The sequence below is a fragment of the Mustela nivalis genome (genome assembly GCF_964662115.1).
Source record: "Mustela nivalis genome assembly, chromosome: 1".
In the NCBI taxonomy this organism is placed as follows: Eukaryota; Metazoa; Chordata; class Mammalia; order Carnivora; family Mustelidae; genus Mustela; species Mustela nivalis.
Window position 1 is genome coordinate 115,641,140 of NC_139020.1, and position 18,128 is coordinate 115,659,267.

Genomic DNA, 18,128 nt, shown 5'->3' on the forward strand with positions numbered 1-18,128 from the left:
TGCTTCCTTCTCTCTCTCTGCCTGCCTCTCAGTGTACTTGTAATTTCTCTCTGTCAAATAAATAAATAAAATCTTTAAAAAAAAAAAATCCGACAATGAATAAAAGGAATTACACACCATGGCCAACTGGCATTTATTCCAAGTATGCAAGACTGATTCAACACTCAAAAATCAATTAATGTAATCTATCACATCAATAGAATAAAGAAGAAAAATCATATGATTATATCAATAGCTGCAGAAGAAACATTTGACAAATTCAAACACCCAAATTCTTAGAATAGATGGAAACTTCCTCAGCTTGATTTAAAAAAAAAAAATCCTACAGCAGGTCTCCTGGGTGGCTCAGTCTGTTAAACACCGGACTCTTGATTTCGGCCTAGATCATTATCTCAGGATCATGGGATCGAGCCCTACACTGAACTCCACACTGGGCATGGAGTCTGTTTAGGATTCTCTCCCTCCCTCTCCCTCTGTCCGCCCCCTCTCTGACCATGCTTGCATGTGCACACACATAATCTCTCTCTCTCTCTAAAAATAAAATTAAATTAAATTTAAATTTAAAAACCTACAGGAATCACACACCAGAGGAAAGTGGTACTGAGGGGTGGGCAAAATTGTGAAGATGAAGAGGTAGAAACTTCAAGTTATAAAATAACTCAAGGGTTGTAATGTACAGCATAGGGAATATAGATAATAATATTATATTAACTATATGGTGACAGATGGTAACTAGACTTATGGTGATCATTTCATAATACGTATAAATGCCAAATTACTATGTTTTATACATGAAATTAATATAATGTTGTATGTCAACTATACTTCACATTCAAAAGAAAAGAATGAATTCTAGTATAAACTGATGACTTTGGGTCATAATGATGTGTCAACATGGGTTCATGGATTATAACAACGCACTCCAGTGGGGGGTGCTAGTAGTGGGGGAGGTTGTAAGTGTGGGGAATGAAGGGGAGAAATGGGAAGTTTGTACTTCTAATTCAGTTTTGCGAACATAAAAGTACTCCAAAAAATTAGGTTTATTAATTCAAAAGATTGTAAAGACTTAAATAAAAAGAACTAAGCACATATGTCTCTAGAGAGAGAGGGATGGGCTGAAGGGCAGTGTCCAGCACTTAGAAAAAAGGAGGTATAAAATGAGGAAGGAGGGGCCACATAAGCATGGTGGACTGGTGAGACAGACTTTACTGGGACCATTGTAATCCCAAAACTAAATTATGCAATGAGGACTTTGTAGTGTGGCTCCAGGTCAGGGAGAGGAAGGCTTGCTTTAAACATGAAGTCCAAAAATTATATCTCATCCTCAACCCAGTGAGGACTCTTGGCAAGGGATTGATCCATGCTGTGCAAGACATGGTTGGTATAGATACCATGTGTCCTCAAGCATGGGAAGAGGAAGCCTAAAAGAACAAAAGCAAGGTGGCAAATGGGGAGCAAGTCCACCCCAACCCAAAGTCCTTTCCCTCATCTGTCTTCAGTCATTAAGCTTCTTCTCCTGTCACTGGGCAATGGTGGAGGGGTGAAGGTGCGGGAGGACAGAAGAAGTGTTGGAGGACAGAAAAAGATAGCCGAAGCCTAAGAGAGGCTCAGGGGCTTGCTACAGAGAAGGAACCCCACGGACTAGGAAAAAGAGAAGTAGGGACACTTGTTGAAGAGGAGACCTTCCAAGTAAGGCTGTCGGATTTAGCAAATTTAGTTTTGGAATTTAGTTTCAGATTTAGCAAAATTAATTTCAGAAAAATCACAATGAATTTTTTAGTACAAGATGTCCCATAAAGTGTTTGGGATACCCATATGTTTTTAAAAGTATTCATTGTTTATCTGAAATTATCATTTAACTGTGTGTCCTATATTTTACGTGGCAACCTGGTCAAAATGGCTGAGACACTGAGCATGTAGAGAAAGGGTATCATAAAAAAAGAAGGAGGCTGGAGAGCTTGGGTGGCTCAGTCGTTAGGCATCTGACTCTCAATTAAGCTCAGGTCATGATCTCAAGGTTGTGAGGCTGGGCTCCATGTAGGGCTCCCCACTCAGTGGGGCAGCTGCTTCTCTTCCATTCCCTCTTTCTCTGCCCTTCTCCCTGCTCTCTCTAAAATAAATTTTAAAAAAAGAAAAAGTAAGGCGGTGTCTGTGTAGCAAGAAAAGGTCACTTGATGAGTGGTGCAGTCAGATCAAGGACACAACACGAGTCTTCATCAGCCCACCTGCTGGATCTGTGCGATTTGGATTCGGTCACTTATACAACTGGAATAAAGAACTGATGGTAAAAAATAGATAACTGGCATGATATGCAAATGTACATTGATACCAAAAAGTGATGTCCACTCATTTGAATTTGGGGTACACCTGTGGGATCAGTTGCTATTCCCTGCTTTTCACTCACTGGTGGCCAGCCCCCCTACAGGGTCTGAAGGAAGGACTGGCTATGGCAGGAGCTTCAGCCCAAGTCTCTTCAGAATAGATCCCCCTCATGCTGTCCTCATCACGGCCTGTGAGTCACCGGTGACTTTAGACAGGCTCTCTTGTTTGGGTCCACACCCACCTTTGTCTGCATGAAATATGTGGCATTTCCACCTCATAGACACACACACATTTGAGTCTTATATAACTGGAGAATTTTCCCCAGGCCTTCTGGTTCTTGCTGGTTTGGTAACATTACTTCTGCTAATTCTGGTCATCGCCAGTAATTCTCTCCTCTCTCTCTCTTTCACGCCCTCCCCACACGCATGTGTGTGAGTGCACACACTCGTACGTATTACACACTTTAATTCCCAAATGCTTCTAACTGGTGGAGCCTGTATTTTACATACTTTTTGGCTTCCAAGAATAGCCATCAGTTTTGAATGTACATGTATGTCCTTATATGCAGGTATTTAAGATGAATTATCCACTTTATCAGGTATCTCTGATTCAAATAAATGCCAAGCAAGAAAAGAAAAGCTATTTAAGAATTGGAATTATGTAATGGGTGTTACATACTTACGCAAACTGCTCTCCACCCATGCCTGTTTATAGTGTGGCTTATTCATAATGATATCATTAGATTTATATTTTGTTTGACTTCAAAAAATTCCATTTTCCCGACTTTCAGAGCCCAGTACCCATATTTCCGGGTCAACTGCACCCGCAGCCACTCCTCTCCGTGGTTCGGCGGACAGTCAAGTGCCGTCTCTGTGCACGGCTCTGTGCGAGGTTCTGTGGCCACAGCGATGACTCCCTTGCGGTACTTGTCCTGAAACATCTATGACTTAACAAGCTTGGAAGCAAATAAACCAGGATGTAGCGTAGCGTGTTAAGTGTTGTAACAGAAACATAAAGAGACTAAGAAACTAGATCCTCATTAGGGGATTTTCGGAGAGCCACCACAAGGAGGCACTGAGTGAACTGGGCTTTGGAGCATGAAGAGAAGTTTTCCAGATGAAGGCACCAGAGAGAGGGGGAAACTTCTGGGGGCAAGAATCATGATATGCAGACTGGATCAAAGGTGGCGTGACTGCAAAGTACTGAGAAATTTCCTGTGGAAGGAACATAGGACATAGGAGATGGGTCTGTAGGACATGGAGTTGAGAAGGTGGCCAAGGCCATATCACAAAGACCCTAATATACAAAGCTGGGAGTTTTATTCCTTTGGTAAGAACAGGACTAACTTTGAATTTGGAAAGGGAACCTCTAGAGACAGTGTGAAAAGTATTTGGGAGCAAACACACACACACACACCCGGTTATTATTAACCAAATGACTACACTGGGATATCCTGTGTTTTGTCTTGTCTTTTTCCTTTATTGGCTGTTATAAATGTAATGAATTTATGTACGCTGTAATGAACAAATTATTTATTGTCTTTGCACAGATTCTTAATTATTTCCTTAAGATAAACCATTTGGGATGGAATTGCTCGGGGAAAGGGATGCACATTTTTAAGGCTTTAGAAAATCAAAATGCCCTCCAGAAAGGCTATACCAGTTTCATTCACGCCAACAGTATTTTAGAGTGTTCTTTCCCCCCACACCCTCCTCATGGAAATTATAATTTTTATAAATCCTTACCTATTAACACACAATTAGCAATATCTCATTGTATGACTCTCCCCCCCCCCTTTTTTTTTTGCTAGTGAAGTTTCTTTTTCATGGAAAACAGGCACTTATACTCCTGCTTCTGGAAGACATTTATACTCTAACTTTCGTGCAGGCATGTTTGCCATTTTATTGCTTCTTAAGAGCTCTTTGTATATTAAGGAGGTTCTGGTTTTGCCAGAATATGGTGTAAATAAGTTCTTTCAATTTGTAATTGTGTACCTGTCTACCCTCCCCTACTAAGTTTGGCCTGTGGGGAAGAGATGGCTTTGCATCCCCCATGGCATACAACATGTCTCTCTTCTGTTGTGGGTGCTCAGCAAATATGTTGGGAAGAATATTTGCATTATTTTTGTTCAGCCTCCTTTATAAAACCTGTTCTGCTTCCCTCTGCAAGAGGCAGGGGATCAGTTAATACACATATTCCCCTTATTCATAGCAATTTTTGAAGTTGTCCTGTTTCCTCCGCTCAACAATATTTCCTGGGCACTTAAAATTTTTTTTTTAATTTTTAAATTTTTTTATAAACATATAATGTATTATTAGCCCCAGGGGTACAAGTCTGTGAATCACCAGGCTTACAGACTTCATGGCACTCACCATAGCACATACCCTCCCCAATGTCCATAGCCCCATTGGGCACTTTTTTTTCAGAATTTCTTTTTTTATTTAGTTATTTAATTGACAGTGAGAGAGGAAGACAAGCAGGGAGAGTGGGAGACGGAGAAGCAGGCTTCTCGCTGAGCAGGGACCCCAATGCGGGACTCAGTCCCAGGATCCCGGGATCATGACCTGAGCCGAAGGCAGACGCTTAAGAACTAAGCCACCCAGGCTCTACTACTGGGCCCTTTTTATTGCCAGGCATTGTGCTAGATGCTAGGGATACGGGAGGGAGCGAAATCTTCCATTCTAGTTGAGGGAGACAGATGAAAGGATAAATCAATAAAATATGTATTATGTTAGGTTGTAATCAGCATTAAGAAGATCAAAACAGAGGGGGTGGCCAGGGGGACCCACCGAGATGGTGAAAGAGTTGGAGGTGTTACCGGCTGGATATCTGCAGGAGAAGCCCTCTGAGCAAAGTGACCAACATGTGCAAAGGTCCCCAGATAGGAGAATGCATACAAAGCCTGATGGATTCCTGGAACAGCAAGAAGGTCAGCATTGCTGGAGCGCAGGGAGCAAATTAACGAGGCTGGGGGAGGGGCGCAGGTCGCACACCTCTTTGTCTAAATGAGATGGGAGAGCTTGGAGCCAAGAAGTGGCGTTGTCTGACTAACACTGCAGAGCAACAGCCTTGGCTGGTGTGCTGGGGCTACAGTGCAGTTGAGGGGTAAAGGTAGAAAACAGAGAGACCTGCTAAGAGGGTCTGAGTAATCCCGGCAGGAGGCCATGGTGCCTTGCACCAGTTGAGAGCAGCAGCGATGGTGAGGAAGCATCAGATTCCGGGCTTATTTTGACAAGAGGAGAGCAACAGCATTCTGCGACGAGTTAGACATAAAGTGAGTGCGAAGGAAATAGGGGAATAAAGACTGGCTTTGAGAATTTGGGCTTGAGCAACAGGAGGATGCAATTAACATAATGAAGTCGCAGGCAGAGCCGGTTTGGGGGAAAGATTAAGACTCTGACTTTGTGGGGTGCCTGGGTGGCTCAGTGGGTTAAAGCCTCTGCCTTCAGCTCAGGTCATGATCCCAGGGTCCTGGGATCGAGCCTCGCATCATCCCCCCGCATCATCCCCCCCGCCCCGCATCATCCCCCCCCATCATCCTCCGCATCACCCCCCCATCATCATCATAATCATTGGGCTCTCTGCTCAGCAGGGAGCCTGCTTCCTCCTCTCTCTGCCTGCTTCTCTGACTACTTGTGATCTTTGTCAAGTAAATAAATAAAATCTTAAAAAAAAAAAAAGACTCTGACTTTGCAAATATTGAACGTAAAACATCTCAGACCAAGTAGAGAGGTTGAGTGTAGACACTAACAATAGTTGTACATAAGAAGTGGGATTTTAGAGATGTTTTTCTTTCTTTACCACTCCTCTTGCTGTTTGTCTTCTTTTCTTGGTCCTTTTGAATTTTTCAAAATCACAAAATCATAAGCAAGGGTTTTTTTTTGTTTGTTTGTTTTTTGTTTTACAGTGGAAAAAAGATTAGCTACATGTAATATTTTTAGGGGTAGAGTAGGGGTAGAGGGATAGGGGGAGAGAGAGAGAGAGAGAATCTTTAGCAGGCTCCATGCCCAGCACAGAGCCTAAAGCATGACTTGACCTCACAACTCTGAGCTCATGACCTGGGCCCAAATCAAAAGTCACACACTCAACCGTCTAAGCCATCAGGTAGCTGCATTTAATTTCTTAAAAATAATAGTAATAATTTGACTTAGGAGCTAGAGGGGAGGAATAATCGAGTACTGCAGACCTTCTTGTGATCTGCTTGTATTCAGAACTTGAAAGTCAAGGCAATCCAAAAAACATTCTCTGTGATCCTACTACAGACCAGGCACTCTGCTCAGGTTCAGGGGATGCTGAGATAAATATGGGCCCAGCTCTGAAGGAGCTCAGAGTTCAACAGGCTCTGGGGCCAGCCTCAGTAAGTGCTGTAATCGAGGTCCCAACCAAGAACCAGGGGAGAAGAAGAGAGGGAAGGAGTAAGGAGGATGCATAAAATCCCCATATCATAAAAATGTCAACACCAAAACAACCCCATACTGATCAAATAGGTTGCCTCTGGGCCACACTGTGTGCAATTTTAATGGGCTGATGGGAGCACCAAGAGGGTGGAAAGATGGCTGATCAGACCACTCTTTACTGAAATGTAACACAGGTGGCAAAGGAAGTCCAAGGATATCTTTGGAACAAGGGAAGCTCCACTCCCACCCCACCCCCACCATCGCACACACACACATACACACACACACACACACACACACACACACACACACTGAGGCATATGTGAGCCAGGGTCCCGCTGCCATGGCTGGGTAATGCCTTAGGTTAGCTGACCTCTTGGGAATCTTCCAGGTATATCTTAGCTCGGTAGCTCCAGTCTGTGTATGGGATGAGGGGGTATCCCAGGCCACAGGCAGGCAGCACTGGCCCCTCTGGCACAGCAGATGTTCCTTAGCCCCTCCTGATGCGCAGCAGAGAGACGTGGATGGGAGGTCCATGGGTATGCAGTTCCTGGCAGAGCTGGAGGGCAAAAGAAGCAGGGATCCTTCCAGCCCAAATCTGGCCCATAAGCTCGCCACAGGGCATGGACAGGAAGGGACAGTGGGACAGGATGTACGAGGAGGCCAGCAACCCTTCCCGAGCCGCCCACAGACTGGGCATGGACTAGATGCTGCATGCACAGTATGTCATTGGACCTCCCAACAACCCTTATAAAGCAAGTAGTAGTAACTTCATTTTATAAGGGAGGAAAATAATACAGAATAGCTTACCCAAGGTCACACAGTTAGGAGCTGAAATTCACCCCTTGATCTATATGGCTCCAAAGTTTGTTCTTTGTCTGAGCCCAGAACTCTGTGTCTGTGCCCCATTCTCAACAAGAACTCATACCCAACACCAACACAGCCTGATTCCTGCTCCTCAGCTCTGGACCTGCTCCTTTCTCCCAGGCCTCTTTCTGATCACGGAAATAGTTTCCAGTTTGGGAGCTCAGATCTGACACTATTCTGGGTTCCCTCCTTTTTTTTTTGTTTGTTTGTTTTTAAGATTTATTTATTTTATAGAGACAGAAAGAGGGCGGGAGGGGCAGAGGAAGAAGGGAGAGAGAGAGAATCTCCAGCCAACTCCACTCTGAGCACAGACCCCAATCGATCTCACAATGCTGAGATCGTAACCTGAGCTGAAACCAAGAGTCTTAACCAACTGAGCCACCCAGATGCCCCTCTGGCTTCCCTCTTTGACTAGGATTCACACTTGCTACTTTGATTATCATGTGCTGTAGGCATTCGTCATTTCTCTGGCTGTCCCATTTCAACCCTGCACCCACCCCAGGGAACTCCTTATGGAGTCCTGATGGGTCCCTTTCAGCTAAGAGAACTTCAAGGGTCCAGATATTCTCTCTTCTTATCTCCTGGCTTCAAGATGTGGGCATAAGAGCTAGGCTGAGCTGACCTAGTCTAACCTTCCAATGATTCGCACCATCCCCAAAAGCTCTGGCCCCAGAATTCTACCACTGGAAGCTTTGCCCAGTGATCTGGGTCTTAGGGGAATTTTCCCAACATATACAAAAATATCCCAGTCTTGGTCCCCATTGAGAATACACATCATTGGGGTATTTTCTGCCTAGCATTCCTAGTTCCTCTAGGGCCTGTCCTTCTCATTCCATGTGGTTCAGTTTGAGCTGTCAGTTATGGTGGACCTTGCAGGACCATAAGACTAGTCTTTCCCTAGTATAATATGCAGGTATTGGGAGAGGAAAGTACCTGTGACTCTGGGGCTGTCACAGCCACCTTTCCTTACATATGGAGAGAGATTCTGAAGAACAAAATGCTAAGAGAAGTCAAGAAAGAAAATATTGATGATCGTATCTAAGCTGCTGGATCTAGCCATAACTGAAAATGGACAAGTCACTTCTAGGTTTCTCAGTCAATACCTTGCCTTTTTCTGTGTAAGCTCCAATGAGCTGAATTTCTGCTACTTGTAACCCAAAGTCCTGCCCATTCATAAAATTGACCTTCCAAGGGCTAGAAGACCTGGCCTTCCTAAGGCCTGAGAAAATTAGGGGTGAGGGAAATCATTTTTTTACATAACACAGAAGGGAATTCCCAACTCAGGAAAAATAGGCAGAAGCTAAGCCAAGAAGATTAGATTTAGTTCCTGTAACTCTCCTTTACTTTCCTGGCCCAGAAAGTTCCCACTCACCTGCTGCATCAGCCTCTCTGCTACTCTGGGGTCAGTGAGGTCTTCTGGGGAGGCCACTCTCAGCTGCAGGAGGAGAAAGCCTCCATCCCCACCTGAAAATTTAGAAAAGCAGGAGATGAACCTATCGGTAAGTCAGTTCAGGGATGGGGACATGACCTGTGCTCCCCAGCCTCTCTCCCCCACTCTGCACCTCTGGGCTCACTCTCATGTGTAAATGTGTCCGTGCTCACATGGGATCTTACATCTATTCACTGCAAAGAGAAAAAGGATTCCCTCTTTCCAATAACTAGGCTCCTTGTAGTGCCTTCCCAACAAGAGTGAAGGAAAGGATGTCTAAAGACCCCATCCACATTTGGAGAAGTCAAAAGAATAGTGCAAAGAATGAGAAATGAAAGTGAAATCTAGAATGTTCTCAAGGCCTGGGAGTTCTGGATGAACTGCTGGGAAAGGATCCAGACAGGGAGAGCACCAGTGAGAGGCCAGCTCTCAGAGGGGAAACCTCAGCCAATTTGTCCAGGTCTAAGTTGGCAGAAGCTTCAATCCAGTCTTCCCAATCTAGCCACTCTGGGGGCAAGTTCTGCCTTTGGTGGGGCCCTAACCCCCTTGCCTTCCCCAGCCACCATGGAGTCATTTCTTCCTACCAGAATACTGTTAGATTGCACTTCTATATTTACAGAGATAGAGATAGATACCAGTATTGATACTGTATCAATATCAATATATATCTCTTTCCCCCTTGTTTTGGCCGCCATATGCATATTTCATGGCTGGACTATTCACAAGAAAGTGTGTATGAAGGTAGCTGGGGAGTTGGGGAACCGCAGTGGGACAGAAACATTTTATACTGATCCCTTTTGTACCTACTGAATTTTAAATCGTGTCAATGTATCATCTAATTGACAAATAATAAAGAAGAGAATTTTATTTTATTTTTTTAAAGATTTTATTTATTTATTTGACAGAGAGCGAGAGATCACAAGTAGGCACAGAGGCACAGAGAGCGGGGGGGGAAGCAGTATCCCTGCTGAGCAGAGAGCCCGATTCGGGCCTCCATCCCAAGACTCTGGGATCATGACCTGAGCCGAAGGCAGAGGCTTTAGCCCACTGAGCCACCCGGGCACCCCAAAGAAAAGCATTTTAAAAGAAAAATACATTAATCAGTTGTGCTTTAAAAAAATAAAAAAATAAAAGCCAGGCTCTCTGCTCAGCGGGAGCCTGCTTCCTCCTCTCTCTCTCTCTGCCTACTTGTGATCTCTCTCTGTCAAATAAATAATAAAAATCTTAAAAAAATAATAAATAAAAATAAAAGCACAGTAGGAGACTATGAGATGGAACCAGACTTCCATCTGGAGTCCCACTGCTGTCTTTTCACCATCTTTAAATCTGTTTCCTCACCCATCAGGTGGGCTACTAACATCCACCTCAGAAGGTGGTTTTGAAGGTTTAACTAGAAGAGAGAACACATGCAAAGCTCTTAGTTCACTGCCTGACGTCAGTGAGAACATTCTGGGGCCACCTCTGCTGGAATACACATGATGTTTGGTAAGGGGGTTGTGATTAATATTTTTATTTCGCCTCCCCACAAAGGCAGGACAGGCTGAGGCCACCACGGGGGTGAGGCCACAAGGACAGTGTTAGGAAGACGAGGTGGAGGCTCCAGGCTGACCAGGAGCTGGGCTGACAGAGCAGCCTCTCACAAGCAGCTTTTTCCCTAAAAAGTATGTTTTCTTAGACATGAAGCTTTAAACCCCAAACCTTCACCCAATTTGTTTGTTTGTTTGTTTCAAGTCATTGTGGCTCCAACCCCAACAGGCACAACCAGTAAGTCCCACTTTCATGGGGTCTCAGCGGTTCAGAGGGCCACAGCTTGAGCCAGATGTTCACATGGTGCCCCTCTGTGTGGCTCTAGCTGTACCAGAAGCTTCAAGAGTATGAGGACTGTGGCTTTTGAATAAAATTTGGGGCCTCGCCTGGTGCATAGTAGTCACTCAACTATTAATATTATGGAAGGATAGAGCCGGAAAGGACCTTATTGTTCACCCATCACAACCCCATTTACTGGTGGAGAAACTGAGGCCAGAGAGCAGAGAGGGATAACCTCCAGAGAGAGAGTAGGTGATAGCCCCACAGTTTTCCCATATACCTCTCTAACTCTGCTATATTTCTGACTTTGGCAAGAATTGCTAGAAGATCATGAAGAGCTTCCATCAGGGACTGGACTCAGAATAGGCCCCAGAGCCTTCCTTCCTCCCTACCCCTTATTAAGCACACAAATACCCTGGAAACTCCAAACCCCACATCCCCCAGATCCTAGCCATAGGAGCCTCTACCTGCAGTAGCTTCTGTGGTCCCCCTTGGCTGAGCAGTGGTGGGCAGAGCAGTTGGCGTCTTCCCTCCAGCCCTGCTGGTTGTCTTCAAGGTCTTGGCTAAGGTTGTGGTCTTGACTGAGGTGATGTTTGCCTCAAGGCTTCTATTAGCCATAATCAGGTGGGCAGAAGGAAAAGTGCTCCTGCTGATGGAGACAGAGCCATCGATTGTGCTGTCTGTGGTATGAGGCTGTGAGGGGCTGGAGTTCTTGCTAGTGGCTCCGTGGCTGTGGCTGTCAGCCGCAGCAGGGGAAGCCACTTTACCTACCGTTGACCCGGTCTCTGTGGAGATCGTAATCACTCCTGAGACCTCAGTGTGGCTTGTCATCTCTGTAGAGAGGACAGCAGTTTCTTCCCAGGGTCCAATGCTGACTGTCACCAAAGTTGTGCTGGGGGTCATAGGCTCAGCTGCTGTTGTTCCTCCTTCTATGGTGCTATTAGCAGGTAGCGGAGTCTCAACTGGGGTATCAGGTGTGACTGGTTCTGTGGCACTGGCTGCTGATGAAATCTCTGTGGAGGTCATGGTCTTGGTGAGGTGTGGTTCTGCTTCGGTGGAATGAAACAAAGCTGACACATCAGGGGAAGATGGGGTCTTTCCTCCTGAGGGGTCGAGAGCTACGTTGGAGGTCCCAAGGCTGGTGGCAGTTGTTAGTATTTCTGTGATGCTGCAGTTGGTAATCTCCATGTCAGTGAGGCTGTAGGCAAGCCAGTCTTTAGCTGAAGCATTCTGGTCAGGTGCCAGGGCCTGTGAGACGGTGATGGCCAGAACTGAGTGGTCTGAGAAGGCGCTGCTGTCTGAGGCCAGGCCCTCGTCTTCTGCAGAGGTGTGAGCTGATGTCAAGACATCAATTATGAGCCTCTTCACCTCTTCTGAGCTGTCATCAGTACAAAGGGTGTCAAAGACAGCTTCCACAAGATCACTGCCTATGACAGTCTCCACTGTGGTCCTTCCAGTTGCCATGGGCCTGCCACTTGTGGCTGATGCCTCCATAGGAGTGGTGATCATAACCGTGAACTTGGACGGTGTCATTTGTGTGAAGACCCTGGTCTCTGTTGCACGAAAAGTGGTCTTGGTTTTCCTGGTCTCTGCTTCTGAAATGGCACTGGCCAGAATTAAGTTCCTATCAAAGGTCTGGGTGCTCAGGGTTTGAGTTTCCAAAGGGCTATGGCTTGGCACAGAGGTCTCGACAAGGTCAGAGGTCTGGAAGTCTCTCTCTGAATTTGTCCCGATTCCCGGAGTCATGGCAGTCTCTTCTATGTGGTTTGTCATCACCAAAGGACCTGATCTGCTGGTGCTGGGGCCTGTGTTAGGTAAGACCAACTTTGTAAGCCATGAGCCCCATTGGACTAATTTCACACATGTTCTTGTGTTTATGCCCTGGGTACCCTGGGAGGAGGGTAGGGAGGGGAAGTTGCTTTTATGGCATTTTTCATCTATACATACAAGGAAGAGGGAGGTGGTATCATCAGGAAGACCAGTCCTCTGTGTCAGCCATGGAACTGGGGTTGCCTGTCTAATGTCTCCTTTTTTTTTTTATTTTTTAAAATTTTATTTATTGATTTGACAGACAGAGATTACAAGTAGGCAGAGAGGCAGGCAGAGAGAGGAAGAAGCAGGCTCCCCGCTGAGCAGAGAGCCCAACGTGGGGCTGGATCCCAGGACCCTGGGATCATGCCCCCAGTTGAAGGCAGAGGCCTCAACCCACCGAGCCACGCAGGCACCCCAGCCTGTCTAATGTCTTCTGATGACCCTAAGTGCTTCTGAGGCAAGCCTCAGAATCTAGTTGATTATTGGTCTGAAGCCATCAGAGGGAGTGCATAGGGCCAGACTCCAGCTTCAAGGGGGAGCAAAGAAGGCAGAGGTCCAAGTGAGCCAAGAACTACAGAGCAGGGACCACAACTCTCAGAACCTTCTGAAAGAATCCTTGTGACTTTGCCATTGATACTTTTCTCATCCAACAGATGTTTCCCCATGGGAGTAAAAACCCTTCAAACCCAGAAAACAACTGGGGTTTTGTATTTAGAGGTACCTGGGAGGACGGGGGGAGAGGAACCTCCAGAGAGAGAGTAGGTGATGGTTTCTGCAAAAGAGAAGGGAGCAGGCGGAGTCCTTTGGAAAGGGGCAAGCTTCCCATCCCCACTCATCTGACATGGTGGGGATGGGACCCCAGAACTACTGAAATGATGCACCATCCATGTTCCACAGGTAACAGGGAGCCAAGGGAGGAAAACTTCACCCTTAAAGAGATGCTGCTAGCGTTTCTCCACAGACCAGAACATCTCTGGCCACTCGACAGACCCTCGGAGGTTGTGTGAGCGGTGGGTGGCACTCCTTTCCTGGGGAGGCTACAGCAGGATCTTTTCATGCACCTACAAGCATGCCTCTCCCACCTACGGAGGGGGAAGGGCTCTCTCTGTAAGTGGGCTAACGACCCTTTCAGGGGAGGGTTGCCAGATTTAACAAGTAAAAATACAGGATGCCCAATTAAATTCAAATTTGAAATTCAGATAAACAAGGAATAATTTTAATGACAAATTATGTCTTTAGTATGTGTATTTCTCATGTAATATTTGAGACATACAGAAAAAAAGCTTTGTTTCTTGAAATTCAAATGTAAGGGGATGCCCTGTGGTTTTCCAGTAATCCTACCCTTGGAAGGACAAGAACCCCCTTTTCGGGGTTCCAATGATTTGAGATGGTCTTTACTGAGGTCTACTGACCCAAAAGTACCCAAGCACCCCATGGAATTACAGGACCATTTGGTCACCTCTACCCTGGCTGTCAGGACTAGGCCCCAGGTCCTCAGCTTGTCCTCTTGTGTCTCTCCCTGAACGATAAAAGAGCGCTGGGCCAGAAGAACAAAGACTGGGCTCCAACCCTAGGCCTATTGCCTACTAGCTCTGGAGTCCCATGATTGACTGGTTCAAATCCTGACTCTGCCTCCTACTAGCCAAGCCAGTCACTAGACCTCTTCAAGCCTCCCTTGGGAACAAGGGTTACCCTACCTGCCTTGCAGGTGGTAGTGAGGACCAGAGGAGAAGAGGAATGGGAAAGTCTTATATACCAAAGCCTGCAAGGGTCACTAAGCATCCCTCCCCAGTCTTGTCCTCTCCAAGAACCACTTGAGAGCACACAGCTTTCTTTAATGCGGTGAGAATGTCAGGCTGTCCCCATGCGCAGATTTGGAGAGTCATGACATATCCACTCTCATTAGTTGTTCACAAATCATGCTTTTACAGGAATATACTTTCTTCTCCCCACTTCAAAGCCCAAGATATTTCTCTGAGCTTCCTCGGTCTCTGCCCGGTGGAATCAAAGTCTTTCTGTGTCAACCCACGCAGTGGTCTTGGGGTCTGACCACTGACTTCCTCTGAAGTATTTTCTTCCTTTTCCAGGAGCCCCACGATATCATCCTGCTTTGAAACCTCCTTGTGCTTCCCAACCCACAGCCACTTTGTACCCACTGGGACCCTCACACCCCCCACCCAAGTCTCCAACCCACCACAGGTCTGCTCAAGCACAGCAAAGCCGACCCGGCCCTGTGCTCCTGTTGCTGCTTTCCCGGTCATGCCTCAAACTGGCAGAGAGGATGGTGTGTGTACTGGGACCCTGAGTTTGAGTCCCTGCTCCGCTTCTTACCAGCCATGGGACCATGGGACCCTGATCAAGTCTCCGGGCTCCAAACCTGCATTTTCTCATCTGTAAAACGGAGCTAAGGGTACATATTTCATAGGTTGTAAAGAGTAGATTAAATTAAAACGTAAAATGTGTAGCACAAGCCAGGCAGATCATGAAGGCGTACACGAGACAAAGTGGTCTAGAGGCTAGGTGCTTGCAGAATAAGGTGGCTTTGCAGGTGACTTGTTGAATCCTGGGAAGCCTCAGTCCCATCACCTCTGTGGGCAGGGGTGAGTAGGAATAAGACTCGTGTTTCTCTCTCGGGTCATTGTGAATATTAAAAAGAGCACGGGGGCATATGGGACATAGCTGTACCTTCTTCTCAATTTTGCCATGAAACTAAAACTGCTTTAAAAAATAATCTTTTTTAAAAAAAGATAATGCAGAGGACTCATGGGTGGCTCAGTCATTAAGTGTCTGCCTTTGGCTCAGATCATGATTCCAGGGTCCTGGGATCAAGACCTGATAGGCTCCCTGCTCGGCAAGAAGCCTGCTTCTCCCTCTCCCACTTCTACTTGTGTTCCCTCTCTCACAGTGTCTCTCTCTGTCAGGTGAGTAAATAAAATCTTTAAAAAAAGATAATGCAGGATGCTGATAGAAGGGGACTCCATGTCTAGTGGGTGTACAGAGGTGACATGGGAATCTCGGTATTTTCTGCTCAATTTTGTAGTGAAACCAAAACTGCTCTCTAATAAAAGTCTATTAAAAAAAAGAAAAGACAATGCATGCAACAAGCTTAGCAAGGTTCCTGTTACACCTCTAGGTTAGTTCTCTTCTTCCGTAACAGCCCTGGCCCCCTCAGAATCCACCCTCCCCACGCAGTCAGTGACAGACTTTTCACACACAAAAACTAGTTTTTAAAGGAAATCTGGGCTGGGAAATAACCTTGGAGGAGTTAGAACCTGGTCAAGCCCTTTCTTTGGCTTTAGTCAGATTTATCCCCTTCCACCACTCTGCCTCACTTGCCCCCCCAACTCCCACGCGGAAAAACAAACCCACAGTCACAGCACGAGGACGTCACTCATTCTATGGACTGCAGTGTCAGACGCGCGTCAGCTGACACCATGTTTATAAAGGAGTACTTCAGATGCAATTTTATGGTTAATTGTAATTAACCCAAGAGGGCTGCTGGTAGAGCAACTCACACCCAGAGCTCTATTGGGAGAGAAGCCCCCACCTCCTTACCTGCAGAGCTCCTGGGGGCCCCAGCCTCCCAGCAGAAGAAAAGGGACAGAGCCAAGCCCCAGAGAAAGCCCATCCTCAGGGGAGTTCTGGCCACCATCGCCCAGCACGTCTGCCCACTGCCTCACGCTGCCACCTTTTCCTGCTTCCTCAATCTGGGGAGGAGGGCGGGTCACCTGCCTTGGTGTGGCTGGGTAGTTTCCAGAAGGCAGCCAGGTACTCACAAATGCCCCAGTGGAGAGCTAGCAGGGTGCATGTCACGGGCTGTCAGCAAGCTAACCCTCCCACCCACTCCCGGCTCAGCGACCTCTCCTCTCTGGACACTGGAGGAGTTTGATTGTGAGATGCGGAATCATTTCCACAGTGATATTCACCGCCTCAGTCCTGCAGCCAGGGAGGCCAGGGAAGATGGTGTTTCATGTTTCCCCCTTTTCTACAACCCTTCCTCCTCCCCCCACCTCTGTGCATGGGACTTAGTCTTTTAGTTCAGTAGACCTGGGCTTCATTTCTAATCCTAGCCTTTATTAGCTCCGTGATCTAGGGCAAATGAATGAAGCTTTCTGAGGCTCAACTTCCTGATCTATAAAATGGGCATCGTCCTTACCTTGCTGGGTTGTTTTGTGAGGATTACATGAGAAAGTAAAGTTCTTACACAGCTCCTCCTGCATACTTGTGGCTCATGGAGTACACCTGCACCTGAGCTGCTCAGTATGAGAGCTCTCAGGACGTAAGATAGAGTCCCATGTTGGGCTCTGCATTCAGCACGGTGTCTGCTTAGGACTGGCTCTCCCTCCCCGCCCCACTGAAAATAAAATAAAATAAAATAAAATCTTAAAATAAGTAAATAAGTGAGAACTCTGGCATCTACCGTGATCCTCAAGCAACAGAGAGAACGGACAGCCCCCCAAGGTGTGCAGGGGGCAGGGCGGAGCGGGACTCTGACCTCTAACGTCTTTCCAATGACCCCTGTGATTCTGCATCCCTGTCAGAGTCAGGATCACGTCCAGAGCCAGAATGGAGTGTGGGATGGGGAAGGCTCACTAGCCGGGAGAAGGGAAAGCATAGGTGTGCAGGTCAGAGTACAGGGCCCCGGGAGGAGGGAAATGTAAGGGTGATGACTAGGAAGCTTATGGGATTTGGTCACAGGAAGGGGAGTGAGGCTGAAGAATATATTTCCAAATGCCCTAGAAAAGAATTTTAGCCCTTCCAGAGGCCAAGGAATGAGCTGTCATGGCCACTACCAGTGGCAGACAAAGTACCTTGGGGATTTCAGGATCAGAGTTTTGTGATGAAAACCACTCTAGAGTAGAGTGGCTCAGCATCGAGAAATCACAAAATCCCACTGCTGGAAGGAACTTCAAAGTGCAATCAGAAAACCCAAGTTCAGTTTCCGGCTCCATCCTTAACTGTGGCCCAAGAATTGTGTAATTTTGGACAAGTTATTTGCCTTCGCTGGGCTTCCATCAATAAGATCCCCTTGGCCACGCAGTCTGAGGTTCTGCATTTGGGTGTGAGACGCTGTCTTCTAGAACTTCACCCTGCGCTGGGATTAAGAACTCTGCTGCCTGGAGGGCGTCATCCCAGAACATGGGGGGAGAAAGACTCTGTGAGAAGAGCCTGAGGGGGTCCGCCCAGGACACCGTCCAGCATGCAGTCTGAGATCTTGAAACCCAGTTCCAACTACACCATTGATCTGTAGAGCACTCCGGACAGGCTGAGCTCTTCTACCCTCCCATTCAACCTAAATCCTTCACTTTATCAAATGGGACGATGGATTTGCCTTTTGGGGGTTTCTGGTGTGGAGGGGAGGCCCCGGGGCCACAGCAATGACCTGAATTCTGTTTGGCCCGTCTAGTAGCATGCATGCGTGTGTGCAATCCAGTGTGGGGCTTCATCCTAGAGAAGACGGAAGAAACTCCAGCAAAAACAGAGAACTCTTGAAT

General features: G+C 46.7%; 1 protein-coding gene across 2 annotated transcripts in view; it reads right to left on the reverse strand.

Annotated features, from left to right (window-relative positions):
* MUC20 (mucin 20, cell surface associated) overlaps positions 1-16,404 on the reverse strand; it is a 167,972-nt gene extending 151,568 nt beyond the window's left edge. The window contains exons 1-4 of one of the 2 annotated variants that reach the window (XR_014303053.1): positions 16,189-16,404; positions 11,289-12,626; positions 8,959-9,050; positions 7,030-7,278 (exon numbers count right to left, since the gene is read on the reverse strand). Coding sequence is in view for 1 of the 2 variants with exons in the window: in XM_082700074.1 (XP_082556200.1) it covers positions 7,210-7,278; positions 8,959-9,050; positions 11,289-12,626; positions 16,189-16,285 (1,596 nt within the window). In the remaining variant the exon portion in view is untranslated. Of the gene's footprint in view, positions 1-6,415; positions 7,279-8,958; positions 9,051-11,288; positions 12,627-16,188 lie in introns of those variants that run through there. The other variant, XM_082700074.1, reaches the window with a different exon arrangement.
* Positions 16,405-18,128: the final 1,724 nt, after the last annotated feature.